This window comes from Ursus americanus, chromosome 16 (assembly GCF_024610735.1).
Source record: "Ursus americanus isolate L20-20 chromosome 16, mUrsAme1.1.p, whole genome shotgun sequence".
Taxonomy (NCBI): Eukaryota; Metazoa; Chordata; class Mammalia; order Carnivora; family Ursidae; genus Ursus; species Ursus americanus.
The window spans coordinates 49,364,380-49,383,899 of record NC_142142.1 but is presented as its reverse complement, the minus strand read 5'-3'; the positions used below and the strand labels follow the sequence as shown (position 1 = coordinate 49,383,899).

Here is a 19,520-nt window from a genome sequence, read left to right as displayed (position 1 = left end):
ACCTGGAGAATGGAGGGTCCATCTCAAGAGTGAGGACTTTGGTCCTGAGAGATGGTGGTGATGAGGGGCATGGGAGGAGGGGAAGGTGGGGAGGGCTGGACGCTAAATCCGCTAAGCCTTACAGTTGCAGGGTGGAGACTGGAGATGTCCTGCAGGGGCCGCCAGCCTCCAGGCGGTGGAGAGGCTGGAGGAGGGGCTGAGGAGCAGGGGAGAGGTTTGACTGCTAGTAACCTCCAACCGCTGCAGTAAGGAGGTGCCAGCAGCACCAGCAGCCTCCCCTCCCATCTGTCTTTGCTCTGTGACAGGTGGGAACTTAAAAGCTCAGGCCACGTGTTTCAACTGGCTAACCTATTTACCCCTAGAAGATTGGGGCCGGGGCAGGTGGGGGCCAAGAGGAGCATGAGAAAGGAGCAAAGCAGGGGAAAGCCCCAGAGTGTTCTGGGGACTGGCGTTTGAAGGCTTGTGGGCTGAGGGAGAGAATGACATATGTACTAGAAGATGCCCAAGGCAGTGTCTGTGAGCCCTGGCACATCTCTGCCTCCAGCATCAGGCGTGTGCCTGTCTTAAAGGCCTGCACTTGCCTGGGAGAGTAAGGACTTCTGTAGTCGGAGTAGGCTGAGTTCTAAATACCACCGTCACCTCGGGCTGCTTGCAAGCTCTCCCAAAGCGTCCACCCGCCTTCCCTTCTTAACTAGTTAAGGAAGGTGCGGAATGGGGTGGGGAAAGGGGAGGAGGCTATCCCAAGACTCCAGCTTTCAAAGCCTTTTTATCTAGTTTGGGGGAATCCCTGGAGGAAGCCTGAGCTCAAGGGCCAGAACTGAGGGAAACTGATGGGGGAGTAGTGCAGACAGTCTGACAGCTTCACAATCCCTTGAGAGGGATGGCATCTGCACCCCAATGCCCACCCCCACCCCCTAGACGCACACCATCACCGTCTAGTCTGTAATCCAGGGACCTGTTCCCTCTGAGCGACTTCAGCTGTCCTGTCCTCAGTCTTCAAATCGGCCCTTCGCCGCCAACCCCCCAGTCCTGGGTCCACACCTGCGCCCGCTCTGGCCCCGCGTCGCCGGCACTGCTGTCCCTTTCGCCATGCTCGCCCCCCGCCGCCTGCGGGGCGACGCGGGCCCTTTAAGAACAGCGGGACCCGCGAGCAGTAGCTGAGAGGAGAGCGCAGTCGCCCGGCGGGCTCGGGAGGACACAGCGCCCAGCACCGGGCTCTGGGAACCGGCTGTACGCGGCCGAGTTGGGGCGCGCCCCCATCGCCCCTCCCCATCGTTGTCATCTCTCCGCAGACCTGAGGCCCGGGCCCTCCCCAGTCTCCCGCCCCGCCCCGGCCCCGCCCCGGCCCGCGCCGCCGGGACCGGGAGCCGGGCCGCGGGTGCCGCAGCCGGAGGCAGGTGAGGAGGGCCCGGAGTCTCCATCCCCGGCCCGCGGCAGCGCTAAGCTTCTCCGTCCGCACCGGCCCGGGGGCGCGTCAAGGTGACTAGGCATGCGGGAGATAAGAAGGGGGGAACCCGCCACGGGGGGCTAGTTGGCGGCGGCGGTGGGGGGCGGTGGTCTTGAGTTCCGGCGGTGCGCCCGCCTTTGGGGAGAGTCCCGGACGCGCGGGCGCAGGGGCGCCGGCGGGAGGGGCCGGCCAGGCGACGCGCCCGGGGATGGGGAGGGGGATGCAGCGGGAGGCCCAGAGCCTCCTCTTCCTCCGCCTTCCCCCAGTCCGCCTTGCGCGCACCCGGCTACCCTGACCTCCTAGCGGGCAGCCGCGGCCGGCCGCCCCTGTCCTCCTCCCCGCCCCCCAACCTTCCAGTCCCCAGGGGCTGCTGGCCTGCGGGGTAAGGAGATTAGAGCCGCCGCGGGGAGGGGGGAGTGGGTGAGGGCTTTTAGGGGCCGGGCTGGGGCCAGGCTGGGGCCAGGCTGGAGCTGGGGCTGCCTGGACCGAGGAGAGGTCGAGACCGAGCGTAGCTACGCGGGGAGTGGGGGGCAGGAGAGGGCAGATGCTCTGGCGGTGGGAAGTGGGGTGCTCCCAGTAGCGGATCTGCCCTGAGAAGGAGGCGGGGAGTGGGGGTGGGGGAGCGTTAGAAAGCAAGGGAGCTTGGAGCCAGGGCTTGGGGGTCTGCCCCGAACTGAGCAGGCCGGCTCCCTGCAGGCCGGCGGCGCGATGGCGGAGAAGGCGCTGGAGGCCGTGGGCTGTGGACTAGGACCCGGGGCCGTGGCCATGGCTGTGGCGCTGGAGGACGGGGCGGAGCCCCCGATGCTGACCACGCACCTGAAGAAGGTGGAGAACCACATCACCGAAGCCCAACGCTTCTCCCACCTACCCAAGCGCTCAGCGGTGGACATCGAGTTCGTGGAGCTGTCCTATTCCGTGCGGGAGGGGCCCTGCTGGCGCAAACGGGGTAAGGGAGCAGCCTGATGGGGAGCTGTGGAGCCCCCCAGGAGTTGCTTCTTAGCAGGAGGTCTGGGTGTCCCCTGTTCTCCAAGTCCTGCCCCAGAGGGCTCTGTGAGTACTGAAATCTCAACCCACCACCGACTATGCACACAGCTGACCTGTGTCTGTGCTCCCCCCACACCTGTGAGCACGGTGGGACACTAGGTTCAACTGGCTATTGAAGCTTTTCTCCTCTAAGATGACACTTTAACTCTGGTCCTTAAGTGGACCAGGACCAGTTTGCCTTTATTTTAGGTAGAATTCCTGCCTTTGAGGCCTGGTCTGAGCAAGTCCGGGGCTGTGCTGCAGCCCTCCTCAGTGGTGAGCAGTGTCTTGCACCTATAGAACACTGCTGATCTTGAAAGATGTTCTCATTCCTGTCATCTTACTTCATTCTTGCCGAAGTCCTCCGAGGCAGGGAGGGTGAAGGTTTAGCAGGATAGGTGACATCCCCATGTTACTAATAAGGAAACGGAGGCCCAGGGAAGTTGAGTCACTTGACCAGTGCCACACAGCTAATGAGTCGCAGAGCTGAGACCAGAAGCCAGATTTGCCAGCTCTCTGTGTGTTGTTCTTTCCTTCTTAACTTCCCTGGTACAGCATTCCCATCTCCTCCTCTTTTCTCTCATCAGTGCAGGTGGGTAAGGTCTCGGGCTCTGAGTTCATTGGAACCTTCACCAGCCCCTGGAATCCTTGCCCCTGCCTGCCCTGGGCAATTTGAGCTGGGAATAAAGAAGTTGTTGGTTTTGTGTTCTGTGTGTGTGTGTATGTGTGTGTGTGTGTGTGTGTGTGTGTGTGTGTGTGTGTGTTTCCCAGAGCTGGGTGTGGGTCAGGGGTGGAGCTGGGACATTCTTCTCTGAGATTTAAGAAATAAGTTTGGGGTGCTTCCGAGCAGGGCTGAGCGTGAGCTGTCTCTGCATTCCCAACCCTCACTCTCACAAGGGACCAAAAGGTCACAGGGCCTAAGCCAAAGGAAACTGAGGACTCTGGGCCCCCTCCTGGGTGCCCTGTCCCAGAGCAGCCTCTGGGCCCTGAGACCAGCTCTGGGCAAATGAAGAGGTGGCCATTATTCCTATAGCCCTGTTTTTCCTCAGTTTTAAGGAGACGTGAAGATAAGAAAGAAATGTAGCTAGATGGACTGGCTCCTTCAAACCACCAGCCACACTGACAGCCCTGACCAGGTGCTTCCTCCCTTGAGCTTGCCAGCCCCAGGCTCTCTACTGTCCATTTTGCTGTCTCTTCCGTCCCTTGCTCCTTTCTTTGCCCTCTTTCCTCCTCTCTTTGACTTGTCTTTTCACTGGTGTCCCTCTCCCCTTGTCTGGAGGACAAGAAAGACATTAGAGGTAGGCAGAGAGGAAGAACGAGGGCTGTGGAGAGAGGGTGGTGTCTGCCTTGCCCAGGTAAGGACTTGCCACTGGTCTCCTCTAATTATATATGATGTTTCTTGTTTTTCAAAACACTTTCCCATTAGTTACTATTAAATATCTCACTTAATATTCACAATAACCCTATTATGCCTTGGGAGGACATATTACTGTCCTTATTTTATAGATGAGGAAATGGAGGTCCTCAAAGATTAAGTGACTTGACAAAATTGCGAGAGAGCTACCGACAGAGGCAGGACCAGAACTCCAGTGTGTTTTTATCTGGAAGGGCTGGCAGGTCCCTCCCGTGATGAGCAGCTGTGGAACAGCAGGAGTTCAAAGACTGGGTTCCCAGCCTCCTGTCTGCTGGATGACCTTGGGCCATCTGCTTATCCTCCCTTGGACTCACTTTCTTCATCTGTAAACAGGGACGATAAGAATTGTCTCCGCACAGGCATGTTGTGAAGCTTAGCCGAGACGTTATCTGTGAAAATGCTTGGTGAGAGGCAAGTGTAAGATGATATTTGTATTAGGCATCACTGTTCAATCTGGTGTTTGGCTGGGATTAAATGAGGGGAAGGTTCATCATCGCTTGTTTCCTCCCCTACAAAAGAAATCACTTCCCGTGAGTGGCTCTGAAAGGTGTTTGCTGGAGTACACAACCACACGTCTTTCTGATTGATGGTGGTCGCCCCTGAGGCAGAGGGATGGAACCTATGACTTCCCCTCTCCCAGGAAAGAACTTGCTGTGTGACCTTGGGTGAGTCACTGGATGTCTCTGGGCCCCGGTTGGCTCGTCCATGTTGCTATAGCAGCAAGGGAAGTAATGAGTTTGTAAACTCTGAAGCACTATCTGGGCAGTTGGTGTGATGGGGACCCCACAGTGGACAGCAGCTGAGCCTCCTTCCGAATGGATGTGTCCAGAGGGACAGCTGGGTGCTGTGGAGGGAGGGCGAAAGATCACATCCCTTCACTGTCTCTGCTAAGGAGGTGGAGGGGAGAGGAAACTGAGCTCTGTGGGGGGGTGGAGGAGGGTGGTAGTGAGCAAAATCTCCAGCAGGGCCTTGGGGTTTCTGCCTCACTGAGGCAGGTCTGCAAACATAGCAGGCAAGGCTTGCCTGGTGGGCTCCCTCCTTCCTCTCTACCACCTTGTTTCCCCAGGTGACTCCGTGTGGTCTCTGACCTCTGCTTCCTGGCTTGTGTCATGTATGTGCTCTCATGTAGCAGAGCTCTTCCTCCCAAGGCCTGGAGAGCCTCTGACTTTCCTCTCCATTTTTTTTTTTAAAGATTTTATTTATTTATTCGACAGAGATAGAGACAGCCAGCGAGAGAGGGAACACAAGCAGGGGGAGTGGGAGAGGAAGAAGCAGGCTCATGGCAGAGGAGCCTGATGTGAGGCTCGATCCCATAACACCGGGATCACGCCCTGAGCCGAAGGCAGACGCTTAACCGCTGTGCCACCCAGGCGCCCCTCCTCTCCATTTTTGAATGCTGCTCATCCTTTAAGACTTTGCTCAAATGCCACTTCCTCCTTGAAGCCATTCCTGATTTTCCCCTTCCCCTCCACCCTCCTCAATTCCATTTTCTGCATTCTCATTGTACATTATTTGTGCCTCTGTTATAACCCTTATTTTATCTCTCCTCAGATCCATAGATGTTTTCCATCTTTTTAAATCTAGACTATGACTTTCTTGAACGCAGGAAATGTGTCTTCTTCCTTTTTTGTCCAGTGTCTGGTACAGAGCTTGGAATGTAGTAGACATCAATAAGCATTTATCAAACGGAATTAATAATAAAATGTCGCTTTTTAAATGTACTCTATGTGCCAAGCACTGTGTCATATGCTTTACGTATATTATCTCATTGCATCTTTATAACGACTCTATGAAATAGCTATTAACAGCCCATTTTATAGATGAGGGACCTGGAGCTCAGAGAGGCTAAGCAACTTGCCTGAGGTCCCACAGCTGGTAAGTGTGGAGCCAGAATTTGAACCTCAAGCCACCTGACTCCAAATCAGTGCTCTTAATGCATATGCTGCCTCACAAGGAGTGAATGAATCATGAGATTTTACTGGGCCATGGTGGGGGCTGTGGAGACAAGGCTTGCAGGCCAACAGAGCACAAAGAAGCAGGCTTTTTCAGAATGAGGCAAAAGTTCTGAGAACACGTACTCCTAGAACACGTCGTGAGCATCTAGTACATGCAGACTGTCTGCCGAGGTCACAGATGAGTAGGACACAGACTCTGCCCCCAGGCAGCTCACAGACGCACAGGCTGGGGGGCAGGGGCGAGGGACAGGCACATCTAAGAGCAAACGTACCGGCCTATGCAGGTGCTGCGAGAGCACAGAGGACATCTAGCCTGCTCGCTCGGGCTGATGGTCAGCAAAGTCTTCCTGGAGGGAGCGAGAGTGACTACTGTGTTTGTGGGGGGGGGGGGCAGGGTCGTCTACACACTTGAGCCCCTCTCCGTGCCCATCCGTGAGGGGCGGAGGTTTTCTCGCGGCCTACGGCAGAGTGTGCTTGCCTCTGGTACTTGCACGTTGGGAGTTGGCCCTTCTAGGGGAACAGGAGGAGAGGGTGTGATATTGGGGCCACTCGGAAGGTTGTTTCTTCATCCTCATCAATCCCCCCTGAGGAGGGAACGGCCTTGTTCACTAATAGCCAGGGCCACGCCTCAGAGTTTCGGGTGCCTCTGTTCACTGTAACCCTGTTCACAGTTCCTGCCTCCCTCGCCGCAGGTTATAAGACCCTCCTCAAGTGCCTGTCGGGTAAATTCTGCCGCCGGGAGCTGATTGGCATCATGGGCCCCTCCGGGGCTGGCAAGTCCACCTTCATGAACATCTTGGCGGGGTACAGGTGAGGATGAAGCCGGGGTGGAATGGGGGCAGGATCCAGGAAGGAGGATCCCCTGGGGAGCACAGAAGGTGCTCTGAAGTGGCCTTGACCCCCATCCAAAACCAATGTGCCTGCAGGGAGTCTGGAATGAAGGGGCAGATCCTGGTCAACGGGAGGCCGCGGGAGCTGAGGACCTTCCGCAAGATGTCCTGTTACATCATGCAGGATGACATGCTATTGCCACATCTCACGGTCTTGGAAGCCATGATGGTGAGGGCTGGCTGGCTGGCTCCCTCTCTCAGCCCCCGCCATCCCCATCCTCTGTGGTGGCTAAGGGGTCAAGGCAGGGCCCTCCTCCCACACATATCTGACCTGCCTACTCTCTGGGCCTCAGGTCTCTGCTAACTTGAAGTTGAGTGAGAAGCAAGAGGTGAAGAAGGAACTGGTGAGTGGGGAGGAGAAAGGGGTGAGAACAGGACCGCTGCCCTTTTTGTGGTGGAGAGTTCTAGAGCCCTGATGTGGGGGTAGGAGACAAGAAGCCAAGGCTGGGACACTGGAGCCCAAGCGGACTTAAGGGAGCACTTCTTTAAATTGGGGTGGCGTGGGGGTGGGGAGGAGCGGACATTCTGAAGCTGACCTGGGGTGGGTGGGGGGGCTGGGCCAGGTGACGGAGATCCTGACAGCACTGGGCCTGATGTCCTGCTCCCACACGAGGACAGCTCTGCTTTCCGGTGGGCAGAGGAAGCGCCTGGCCATCGCCCTGGAGCTGGTCAACAACCCACCCGTCATGTTCTTTGACGAGCCCACCAGGTAGTTCTCCCCCTCCTCTCCCACCAGGATGCCCCCTGCCTCGGCCCTGAGCCAGGGTGGGAGGCTGCATCCCGCTGTACTGCTGGAGACCAGAGTCCATGCGCAGCAGCCTCCCGGGGCCAAGAGAAGGGCTTACTCCTCATCCATTCCTGCCAGTCCTGTCGCCATAGCAGCCCCATCCTTCACGCAGGCAGAAATCCTATGTCCTCCTTGACGGATGCCTCCCTCTCCTTTTCTTCCCCACAGCCCATCCGTCACCAAATCCTGCTGATTCTACTTTCTTTCTCTGTCTCTCAGATTCGCCCCACCCCCATCCCGAGTGCCCAGGCTTAAGTTCTGGACCTCATCAGCTCTTGCCTGCATTTCTGCCACAAACTCCTACCCCCTTGTCTTCAGTCGCTCCCAGCCAGTCCTCCCTCCAAACCGCAGCCAGGGAGAGCTTTCTAAAAGACAAGTCTAGCAATACTCACTCCCCCGCTTGAAAACACTCAGCGATTCCCGTTTGCCCTCAGAAGAAAGTCAGAGGACTTACGAGGTTCCCGTCTGAACCTACTTCCCCAGCCTCACATCTTGCTTCATGCTGTCTTTTATTAGAGCATGTATTTTATGCTCTAATAACACCGAATTGCTTATAATTCCCTGGGCCGGCCATGTGTTTCATGCCTCTGAGCTTTGCACATGTTGTGTCTTCTGTCTGGAATGCCCTTCGCCACCACGCCTGCCCTTCCGCCTTTAGCCGGCTCAGCTCCTTCTTCTTCCACACGCATTCAGGAAACTTCTTTGACTTCCCTCCAACCCCTGGGCAGCAGATCTGAAGCCTCGCCCCCTTTGTCACCTCATGTTTCTACAGCACATTCCACATCATCTCCAGTGATCTGTGCGCTTCTCTCTCTCTCTCCCTCCAGACCAGAGTCTATGTCTTAGGTATCCATCATGGTAGTCCCAGCGCCGGCCACTCAACAGGTGCTTGTTCGATATTTGCTTGTTAAACTGAATGGCGCTCTGGGCTTCTTGGTGCCTCCAAAGGCCTGCATCATCTAGTCTGGACAGGCTGTCAGGGTGGCCAGAGGGACTCCCTTCCTGCCAGCTCCATCCCCTCCGTAGCACCTGCCCCACCCCAAGAATTCTCTTCTCTTGGCTGTGCCCACCTCACCCCCCCCCACCTCCGGTGGCCTCTCTCTGGACAGTGGTCTGGACAGCGCCTCCTGTTTCCAAGTGGTGTCCCTCATGAAGTCCCTGGCCCAGGGGGGCCGTACAATCATCTGCACCATCCACCAGCCCAGTGCCAAGCTCTTTGAGATGTTTGACAAGGTGAGTGGCTCTGGGCCTCACAGGGGCCTGGCCTGCAGTGGGGAGAGGGAAGGGCGTCAGGAGAGGTGCTAGTGGGGCCCGCCTAGTCCACTGGCTGTGTTCTCCTCACCCTTCCCTTTCTGCCTCAGCTCTACATCCTAAGCCAAGGTCAGTGCATCTTCAAGGGCGTGGTCACCAACCTGATCCCCTACCTGAAGGGGCTTGGCTTACACTGCCCCACCTACCACAACCCGGCTGACTTCAGTGAGTGGGGGCCTGGGCTGTGGTCCTGGGCCAAATCCGGGGGATTGGGTCATACACCTGGGCCTCCTTGGGGAGGTCTCACTGTCCCCTGCCTTCCCCACACACCCATGGAGGGGCTGGCTTGCCCTCGGGAACCAAGGAGAGATCTTAGCCAAGCACTCCCCTCCGTGTCTCCCAGTCATCGAGGTGGCCTCTGGAGAGTATGGAGACCTGAACCCCATGCTGTTCAGGGCTGTGCAGAATGGGCTCTGTGCCATGGCTGAGAAGAAGAGCAGCCCTGAGAAGAATGAGGTCCCCACCTCCTGCCACCCTTGCCCTCAGGTGAGTATGGGTGGAGAGGGCAGAGAGGGAAAAGTGGGGGAGGGCAGATGGACCCTGGACGATGGCCCTGCCAAAGAGCTGTCCAACCAGAGGCATCAAAACCATTAGGGACTAGGAAGAACTCAGAACTTGGAATAGACCTACTGTGAACAGTTGTGTAACCTTGGGCACTTGCTCGACCTCTGTTCCTTTGTGTGTTCAGCAAATTCTTACTAAGCATCTGTAGCGTGTTGTCCTCAGCGCCAGCACGGGGCTACCTGGTAAGCAAACCCGAAGCTGTGTCTCTTGCCTCGTGGCCCATGTGTCTTGCTGTCATCTCCAGCCCAGAGGCAATGACACTTAGCTCTAGGGTTATTGGGAGGACTAACGAGATCATCACATAAATCTCTTTGCACCGTAGCTGGTACAGCTGGTGTTCATTGGGTCCTGGTTCTCTTCCCTAAATGAGATACTATAAGCCTTGAAAACGTCACTGAATGGAAGGAGAGCTTGTGCAGCAAGCCAATACAAACGCACAGTGGGCCTGTGCAGTGAAGGGACATAGGCGAGTTACTGGTGTAGGGCCACCCGGGGGAATGGGGAGCTAGTCTTCAGAAGTCCCAACTCCCCAGTGGCTCGCAAGCGAGGGTTTTTAAGGCCAAAATTTGGGGCAGGGGACTCTTGAGAAGGTGGATGTCGTTGACCGGAGACACCTGACGTCATGCCAGCAGGTTCTCCGGCGCTTTCTCGTCTGGCCCCCAGAGGTCTTTTTCATCTTAAGAGACTTGGGACCTGAAAAAGATCCTTATTCTTTATGTTCGAGATTCATCTGGTCCATGTGTTTAGGGTAATGCTGATGAGCCACTTGTAAGCTAGTGGGGTTGCGTTCCTCCAGGTCCCTTGGTTGGTCCAGCTGTGCCTGGGGGCCATGTGACCTCTCGCGTTCATTCTTCCATCTGAACTGACAAGCTGGATGCCAGCTTCAAAAACCAGGAGGGCTAGTTGTAGTGGACGCGGTCAGTATGATGGTTGTTAAATATGATTGTGACACTGGTGGTTTCAAGGTACTGTGCCCTTCGGGTAACTGTTTCTTGATGGAGTAAAGACAAGAAGAGGAGTGACTGGTCTACTCTTAGCCCCCACAGTGTCCTCGACGTGTGCTCTCTCCTCTCTCTCAAGTTTTTACTTGCTCCTCGTGTCTCTCTCCGAATCTCGCTCCAGCTCATGACCCTGAGGCCAGCTTCCAGGCAGACACCTCAGTGGTGGAGTTTCCCATCAGTACGAGAGGGACTGGAGGACTCCCGCCCTGGGGAAGGGCTCCAGGGTTTTCCCATCACTGAGCTGGGTGTGCAGTGGGTGGGTGGGGTAGGCTCGCCTGATCCAATGTCCTCTCCCCAGGAAGTGGATCCCATTGAAAGCCACACCTTTGCCACCAGCACCCTCACACAGTTCTGCATCCTCTTCAAGAGGACCTTCTTGTCCATCCTCAGGGACACGGTGAGGCATCAAGTTGGGGGAGAGCAGGCTGCTACAGGCCTGGCTTTTGGGGGGCATAAGCTCTCAGCAGCTGGGATGGGAAAGCCCTCCCCCCACCCGCTAGCCAGCAGTCTCCCAAGGCACCCGTGGGTCTATATGTCTGTGAGGGCGGCTCTGAGTTCCTACCCCAGTGTGCTCTGCCCATCTCTGGCCTGTGGCCCATCCCCTTTCCTCACTCAGGTCCTGACCCACCTGCGATTTGTGTCCCACGTGGTCATCGGCGTGCTCATTGGTCTCCTTTACCTGCACATCGGTAACGATGCCATCAAGGTCTTCAACAACACCGGCTGCCTCTTCTTCTCCATGCTGTTCCTCATGTTTGCTGCCCTTATGCCAACCGTGCTCACCTGTAAGCTGAGCCACCCTGGGCGGGGGTTGGGGGGGAGCGGGGCACAGGGCCGGAGTCGGGGTGTCAGACAGCTGCGCCTCACCTGCGCCTCACCTGCATGTGTCCTCAGTCCCCTTAGAGATGGCAGTCTTCATGAGGGAGCATCTCAATTACTGGTACAGCCTCAAAGCATACTACCTGGCCAAGACCATGGCCGATGTGCCCTTTCAGGTAAACCCCTTCCTCCCTCCTGTCTGTCTTCTTCCACCCTTGCTTGACTCCTTCAACCTCGTCTCCTGCCATTCCTTTCTACTCCTTTTCTGCACTTAGCAAATAGGTGGGGAGTGTCTACTGTGCACGAGGCTCTGTGCCTGCATGGGGATCCGGCAATGAATAAGACAGATGTGATCTTGACCTTGGGGAACTGACGTTCTTGGGGGAACAACCGATGACAAACAGTGATGAAAATAATAACCCTACGAATGACCCTGTAAATCTTGTCCGCGGCAGTGGAGGGTAGCTCGCGCAGGCGCTGGGGCCGTACTGTTACTTGGCAGCTGAGAGATATGGAGAAGCCTCCTGTCTATCTCTGCATCCACATCCCCCTCTATCAAGGGGAATGATGAGAGCTTCCACCTGGGGATTGCTTGTGAGAAGTCAATACGTTAATACACGTAAAGGACTTAGACCAGTGCTTGGCACGTACTCAAGTGCCCAGTAAGTGGTAGCCAGTTTGGGTTGGTTTTATTGTCACTAGTCTCCTCTTCCAAGCTTTGGGGCCACCAATAAGCTGTAGGGCAGCTGTGTGCAAATGAGAAAAGCTGCCCTGTCCTCAGGGTGGATGCTGCCCCATGCCTCGCCATGGCTTCGTGAGAAGAGCGCAGCTGGATCTTGGCCTCTGGTGGCCTCTTGCTTGGGCGCCTAGTACAGGGAACAGCCTGCACAACTGTCCGCGCTGGGCTTGGACGCCGGCCCCAGGAGTTGGTAGCCTAGAGGGGGACAACACGTGTTCACATGTAGAGTTAATTAATCAACAGATAAAGAATAATCTGGCCAGTTCAGGTGCTCAGATATGGAGACATCACCGTGCCTGAACTGGTCAGAAGGGGCCCAGTGGAAATGGTGACACTATTTGAATGAAGGTCATCCAGCCAGGAAGCAAGGGGACACATGTCAGCCTGGGGGGCAGCACACACAGAGCGTGGGAGCGGCAGGACTCAGCACAGACGCTCTAGGCAGAGCTGTTCCAGGGGCTCCTGCCCAGGCGGCAGGGAGGGTCTCGGCCACTGTGGCCCTGGCCTGCGCCCCCTGCTCAGGCCCGTGCCCGTTCCCCAGGTGGTGTGCCCGGTGGTGTACTGCAGTATCATGTACTGGATGACCGGCCAGCCAGCCGAAACCAGCCGCTTCCTCCTCTTCTCCGCCCTGGCCACTGCCACAGCCTTGGTGGCCCAGTCCTTGGGGCTGCTGATTGGAGCTGCCTCCAATTCCCTCCAGGTGGGAGGGCTGACCCCTGGGGATCCAGAGAGGGGATGGGGTCTGGTGGGAGGAAGCTGGGGCTGATATCAGGAGTGGAACAGATCTGTGGGAAACTGTGGGCCACCCCATTCCTGGGTCTGTCCCGGTCACTCCTGTGATGGCCCGGTCCCCTTCCCTCCCCTCCAGGTGGCCACCTTTGTGGGCCCAGTTACCGCCATCCCTGTCCTCTTGTTCTCCGGTTTCTTTGTCAGCTTCAAGACCATCCCCACTTACCTGCAATGGAGCTCCTACCTCTCCTATGTCAGGTCAGAGCCGCTGTCCTCACCGTCTGTCCCTGCTCCTCCCTGCAGGAGCCCAGGCCCCAGGGAGGAGAGAGTTGCAGCTGGGCCCTGGCAGTTTGCCCAGGGAACAGTGACCCTATGCTCTGTATCCTGCTCTGATGTCCCTGCGTGCACAGGTATGGCTTTGAGGGTGTGATTCTGACCATCTATGGCATGGATCGAGGAGATCTGACCTGCTTGGAGGAGCACTGCCCTTTCCAGAATCCGCAGAGTATCCTCCGAGCGCTGGATGTGGAGGATGCCAAGCTCTACCTGGACTTCCTGGTCTTGGGCATCTTCTTCCTGGCCTTGCGGCTGCTGGCATACCTTGTGCTCCGTTACCGGGTCAAGTCGGAGAGATAGAGCTTGCCCTGGCCTTGCTCTGGCCTGCGCCCCAGCCCCCGCAGCGGAAGCCCTCAGCCCCAGCCCTCTGGGACTGTTTTAACCTTGTAGACTTTGGCACTGGTTGCTGGTGCAGCCACCTTCCCCTCTCTCAGCGCCTCCACAGGTTGGCTGCTGGGCTGTGCTCCCAGCCGTGGCCGTGGCTGTGGCCGTGGGGGCTCCAGCCCTCCCCGCCATGCCCAGAAGTCTTCCCCAGTTGATGCAGTTTGTAGCTTCCTCCCTACTCTCTCCAACATCTGCATGCAAAGACCACTAGGAGGCTGCCACCCTCCTTCCTGCCCTCGGCACCCTCCTCTGTTGTCTGCCTGGGAGCCCCAGGTTCTCCAGGCCCCCATTTACAACTGACCAAAGTGGCCCCCTCTGGGGGTCCCCACCACACAAGTGTTTGTAAACTGGGCTGTTCTAAGGTTTGGGTTCCAGGGCTGGGCCCTGGTGGGGTCCCCTGGAAGTCCCATTTGGACACTGGAATGGAGCAGGGAAGGCTCTGGAAGTCTCTTCCTCCTCCTCACCTTCTCCCCACCCCCAGACTTGGCTGATTTGGACAATCTGCTGGAACAGAAGCTGGGTTTTCTGTCTGGGTCATCCCTCCCAATCCTGGGGATTGGAGAGGCCTGGGGCCCTGGGATGCCCCGTCCCCTTCCCTGTCCCCTTTGGTGGGGGTAGGGTCTGGTGGCACCTCTGCAATAATGTCTGTTTCTCTCCCACCTGCCACTGGAACTGGAGAATGCACTTTATTCTGGGGCGTGAGTAGGAGAAGACCAAGCCTCCTTTCTTGCTTCTCCTGCCCGGTCCTGCAACACTCCCTACCCTCTCCAGAGTTACAGGCACATACATGCGAACAGGCAATCTCAGCCCGACACACCACGCTGTCCCCTCTGGCTCCGAGGAGGAGTGATGGTGGCGTGGTGGTGGCGGCGGTGACGCTGGGAAGGGCAGTGCCCACCTCCTCTGGGGATGCCACTTTGTATGGATGAGGCTGGTGCCGCCCAGGGTGTCCTGGGACCTAGGATCTGCAGGTGTCTACCCCCGAGTCTTCTTTCCCTTCCCAGTCGGGGTGGCACAGAGTACTAGCTCCCCGGAGCTCAGGAGCCAACACAAGCACAAGCATGGGCGTACGTTGGCCTTGGCCACTGCCACCCCGTGGCCCTTCTTTTGTGTGTCAAGCTGGCGTTCTCACTCCCCCACCCCTTCCCCAGCCGCTTGCTGCTCATTCAAACTCCTGTCTGGGTCTTTCCACACCCTTCCCACCTTCCCATCAGCCAAGGTGGGCCCTGGGCACCAGAGCGACAGACACAGAGCACGTCTGGCTTCCGTGGTGGGTCCAGGCTCACGCCACTTCTGATTTCCCCTTCCCCCAGGGCTCTCCCCTGATGCTTCTTCCTGTGCACACACCACTCTTCCTTCTCTTACCCTGCCACGGATTCTCCCCGTCGCCCAGAGATGCCAGTTGTATTTGTGGGACTTCACCCATTATTAATAAAACCTATATTTATATGGTACGCAGTGTATAAATGTGTCTGGCTGGGGCGCCTGATCCCGTGGCCTGTGGCGGGTCTTCAGAGCACTTGGGAGAAGTCTGTGAGCTCTAGAGAGTTTGTGGCAGGGGTTGGTAAGCTAGCACACGTCAAGCGAGCGCATGTGCGTCCTATGAAATACCTGTATTATGCTTTATATGTTGCAAATGCTTCATGCTCATGAGCTCAAAGGCGTCCCGTGCCCGCTGTGCATTATCCCTTAGGACAACCCGTTTTGCAGATGAGAAAACTGACGTGGGTTAAGTAACTTGCCCAAGGACCCTTAGCTAATGGGGGTGAAACCAGGTCTGGGAACCGGGTCTTCTGCCTCCAGACTCCTCATTCTTGGCGTTGGCCGACGACGCTGTCTAGGATGGATCTGCAAGCCGTGTGTGGCTGCGCTGGGTCTGTTGCATGGGTATGTTCTTTTTCATTGTTATTTATTTAAATATTTATTTTTAAACATTTTTTATTTAAATTCAATTAACATATAATATATTATTGGTTTCGGAGGTACAGGCCTGTGATTCATCAGTTTTTTGTGTTTTTTTTAAAGATTTTGTTTATTTATTTGACAGAGCAAGAGAGGGGGAGCAGTAGAGGGAGAGGGAGAAGCAGGCTCCCTGGACCTTGGGATCACGACCTGAGCCAAAGGCAGATGCTTAACCTACTGAGCCACCCAGGTGCCCCTCGTCAGTCTTGTATAACACCCAGTGCTTGTTACATCACATGCCCTCCTTAATGTCCATCCCCCAGTTACCCCATCCCCCCACCGCCCTCCCCTCCAGCAACCCTGTTTGTTTCCTATGATTAAGAGTCTCTTATGGTTTGTCTCCCTCTCTGGTTTCGTCTTGTTTCATTTTTTTCCTCTCTTCCCTATGATCCTCTGTTTTGTTTCTTAAATTCCACATATCAGTGAGATCATATAATAATTGTCTTTCTCTGATTGACTTATTTCACTTAGCGTAATACACTCTAGTTCCGTCCACATCATTGCAAATGGCAAGAGCTCATTCTTTTTGGTAGCTGCATAATATTCCATTGTAGATATATACCACATCTTCTTTATCCATTCATCTATCAGTGGACATCTGGGCTCTTTCTATAGTCTGTCTATTGTGGACATTGCTGCTATAAGCATTGGGGTGCAGGTGCCCCTTAAGATCACTACAGTTGTATCTTTGGGGTAAATACCCAGTAGTGCAATTGCTGGATTGTAGGGTAGCTCTCTTTTCAACTTTTTGAGGAATCTCCGTACTCTTTTCTAGAGTGGCTGCACCAACTTGCATTCCCACCAAGAGTGTAAGAGGGTTCCCCTTTCTCTGTATGCTCACCAACATCTCTTGCTTCCTGACTTGTTAATTTTAGCCATTCTGACCAGCATGAGGCAGTATTTGCATTGTGGTTTTGATTTGTTTTTCCCTGATGCCTAGTGATATTGAGCATTTTTTCATGTGTCTGTTGGCCATTTGGATGTCCTCTTTGTTCTAGAAACGTCTGTTCATGTCTTCTGCCTGTTTCTTGATTGGATTATTTGTTCTTTGGGTGTTGAGTTTGATAAGTTCTTTATAAATCTTGGATACTAGCCATTTATCCAATATGCCATTTGCAAATATCTTCTCCCATTCTGTTGGTTGTCTTTTGGTTTTGTCAACTGTTTCCTTTGCTGTGCAAAAGCTTTTTATCTTGATGAAGTCCCAATAGTTCATTCTTGCCTTTGTTTCCCTTGCCTTTGGAGATGTGTCTAACAAGAAGTTGCTGCAGCCAAGACCGAAGAGGTTGCTGCCTGTGTTCTCCTCTAGGATCTTGATGGATTCCTGTCTCACGTTTAGGTCTTTCATCCATTTTGAGTTTATTTTTGTGTGTGCTGTAAGGAAATGGTCCAGTTTCATTCTTCTGCACGTGGCTGTCCAATTTTCGCATGGGTATGTTCTTGCCGAGGGATACACGTCTCTCTCTTCAGAATTCACCGGGCCCTGGTTGTGCCCATGCTGGGGGGTGTAGTCAGTGGTCATGAAGGGCAGTGAGAAGCAGAGAAGACCCTGGAGCCAAAGCTCTAGGACGAGAATGGCAGAGACCCTGGCTTTCTCTTTTTCTTCCTCTCTTCTCTCACCCCCAGGTACACTTAGCAGGGCCGAGCCATCGGCCACTGGGACTTCGGATGGGTTGGTGGCCTAAGGTTTGGAGTAGGCAATTGTCCAGAAGTCCTTGAAGGATGGTGGCAAGATGACCCAAGAAACAGCACGCTGTCTCACCCTCTGCCTTCCTGATCCTGAAGCTTGGGGACTGAAGGAGGGGACTGGCATCCTCCCTACTAGTGCCACATGCAGAGCTAAGTCCCGGGGCTAGAGGAGTGTCCCATCTATTACAAGTGGGGTACCTGCCTGGAGGTGGACTTTCTCATGGAAGCTTCAGGGTAGTAGTGGGAAGAAGTCAGATTCGTAGCTTCTGGAACTCTAGCTAGCTTTAGGGGGCATTCCAGGATCCACTCTTTCTCTGACACCTGCAGATGGCTTTTTAAAGTCCATGAGCACAGAATCCCACCATTAAGTAGTCTTTCTTAAGATTCTTCCTCTTTACTTTCTCTTTCAAAATGTAAATACTCCTAAAAGAGTAAAACATTTATAAATTCACACTTCTCTGAGTGCCCCTGGGAGCAAAAGGAGACAAAGAGCCGTTCTGGAGCCAGCAAGGGCCATTCAGGCACAGAGAACATCTGTAGAGTGCCTCATGTATTTGCGAAGAAAGCTCTTTGGATTCTGACAATAACCCCATGAGGCTGCTAGGATGAGTATTGTCATTTCCTCCTTTCACAGAGAAGAAAACCAAGGCTTGGAAAAGCGACTTGGGCAGGCTCTCCAGATACTGTGCTCCTGCCACTGGAAGCCACCTGTGATTTCTCCCACCGGGTCCATCGGCCCGCGGACGTGTGGCCCAAATGCCCTCCGCGCAGCCCAGCATGCTTGGAAATGGGCCCGCTCTCCCTGAGCGCCAGCCCTTCCCAGACTCAGAGATCACTTCCTTCCATGCAGCCACCTTCTGTGTCAGGGCCTGTGTGAGGGGCTGGGGGACAGGGATGATTCAGGCCATTCTCCATGCTATGGGTCTATGGGACCGGGGGCCCCATCTTGAGGTCAGACGACAGAGCACATGCCCACAGCGTGACTCATGGTACTTCTGTCTGCAAAAGGCCAGCCAAATTATATGTTATTAATAAAGCCTCCATGCCTGTCATAGCCACTGGAGGCAGGGAGGGGAACAGCCTGCTCTGAGCCATGTCTGGTAACTGCAGCTGGGGGCCTGTCTGCCGCACGTGGCTAGGGAAGCGGAGTGAAGCTAGAAGACCTCCAGGTCTGAAATGTCATCCCTGAGGCTCCGTTCATTGGAGCTTCTCTTAAAATGAAAACGTGCCTTTTTCCCTATTGTCTGGAAATGCCCTTCCCTTCCCAGACTTATTTTTTTTTTAAGATTTTATTTATTTATTCAACAGAGACAGCCAGCGAGAGAGGGAACACAAGCAGGGGGAGTGGGAGAGGAAGAAGCAGGCTCCCAGGGGAGGAGCCTGATGTGGGGCTCGATCCCAGAACACCGGGATCACGCCCTGAGCTGAAGGCAGATGCTTAACCAGCTGAGCCACCCAGGTACCCCCTGCCCAGACTTATTTAAGATCCAATTCAAATGTCGCCTCATCTGCCAGAGTCAGTAACTTTCTCTCCCAGCCTTTCCAAAGGCTTCCATCAGCCTCTGAAGGACCATCATGTGGGCTACCTGGAGGGGAGCTATGGTCTGGTGCCTGCATGCCTTGTTCTGGTTGCTCAGTACGAACTCAGTAAATGGACATGCCTTCAAGTGTAAATGAAATATCAACTCTGTCTTCAGTCTGGATGGAGAGTAGAGATCACAAAGCCCTTTTCTCAGCCCTGCCCCGAGGTGCCTCTCAATGGCTTCCCCATTGCACACCTCTGTTCAGTGCACATTGCACACCTATGTTTGCCTGTGGGGCGTGCCCTGGCTGTGGGCGGTGGGTGGCTGTTCCATTGGTGACGTGGGCCTTGGGTGTGCCCTGTGTGGAAGCAGGGGGATGAGGGTGAGGGCTTTGGGGACCAGGAAGCCCCAGGGCTAGGCCATGACTTGGTGACAGACGAGAAGAGCAGGTTGGGGTGGGAACTAGCTCTCAGCCCTCATTCCTGCTCCTTTCTTGGTCAAAGTGACCAGAAGCCACCCACAGAGGTCTGGGGTCTGAAGAGCGCCAGGAACAGAGGGAGGACCCAACAAGGCTTTGACTCAGATCTCTGCCAGGAGGTAGGCTGAGCAGGTGAAGCGGCACAGGGGGAAGAATGCCCTGGGGACCGGCAAGTGCCTCAGGAGCGGCCGGGGTGTGGGCGAGGTGGGAAGACCCAGGCCGGGACTTCTGGTTGCGGCCCTGCCACTTCCTCTTGGGTCAACCCGCGCGAGTCAGGTCACCCCTGTGCGCCGCAGCTCCTCCATCTGCACAATGGGCAGAACCGCGAGCCCCGCCCGGATGGGGAGGTACCGGCCGGCACTGGCGCGTGGTCACCTGCAGAGGGCGGTCGGCGCGGCGGGGCCCGTCCGGATGGAGGGCCGCGGCCACGGAGGGCGGGCGCGACTCAGGGGCTGGCCCGGGAAGGCCC

At 55.6% G+C, this 19,520-nt stretch overlaps 1 protein-coding gene across 2 annotated transcripts; it reads left to right on the top strand.

The window, feature by feature from the left end:
- Positions 1–1,360: 1,360 nt before the first annotated feature.
- ABCG4 (ATP binding cassette subfamily G member 4) lies at positions 1,361–14,853 on the top strand. 2 transcript variants are annotated; one of them, XM_045797962.1, is made up of 15 exons: positions 1,361–1,479; positions 2,144–2,393; positions 6,532–6,649; positions 6,766–6,898; positions 7,023–7,073; positions 7,293–7,438; positions 8,626–8,749; positions 8,878–8,992; positions 9,171–9,313; positions 10,691–10,789; positions 11,009–11,177; positions 11,287–11,387; positions 12,492–12,650; positions 12,819–12,937; positions 13,090–14,853. In XM_045797962.1, the coding sequence occupies exons 2-15, from the start codon at positions 2,156–2,158 to the stop codon at positions 13,313–13,315; spliced, it is 1,941 nt and encodes a 646-aa protein (XP_045653918.1). In that variant the 5' UTR covers positions 1,361–1,479; positions 2,144–2,155; the 3' UTR covers positions 13,316–14,853. The 2 variants fall into 2 exon arrangements, with proteins under 2 accessions (XP_045653918.1, XP_087724493.1); XM_087868367.1 differs by lacking the exon at positions 12,819–12,937 and having other exon boundaries at positions 12,983–13,159.
- The last annotated feature ends 4,667 nt before the right edge of the window (positions 14,854–19,520 follow it).

What these genes read in the sequence shown, in the direction of transcription:
- ABCG4 (XM_045797962.1), top strand. Translation starts at nt 2,156, where the DNA reads ATGGCGGAGAAGGCGCTGGAGGCCGTGGGCTGTGGACTAGGACCCGGG. An exon ending in CCACAACCCGGCTGACTTCA is followed by an intron (nt 8,993 to 9,170) that starts GTGAGTGGGGGC and finishes CGTGTCTCCCAG; the next exon opens with TCATCGAGGTGGCCTCTGGA. An exon ending in TGGCCGATGTGCCCTTTCAG is followed by an intron (nt 11,388 to 12,491) that starts GTAAACCCCTTC and finishes CCCGTTCCCCAG; the next exon opens with GTGGTGTGCCCGGTGGTGTA.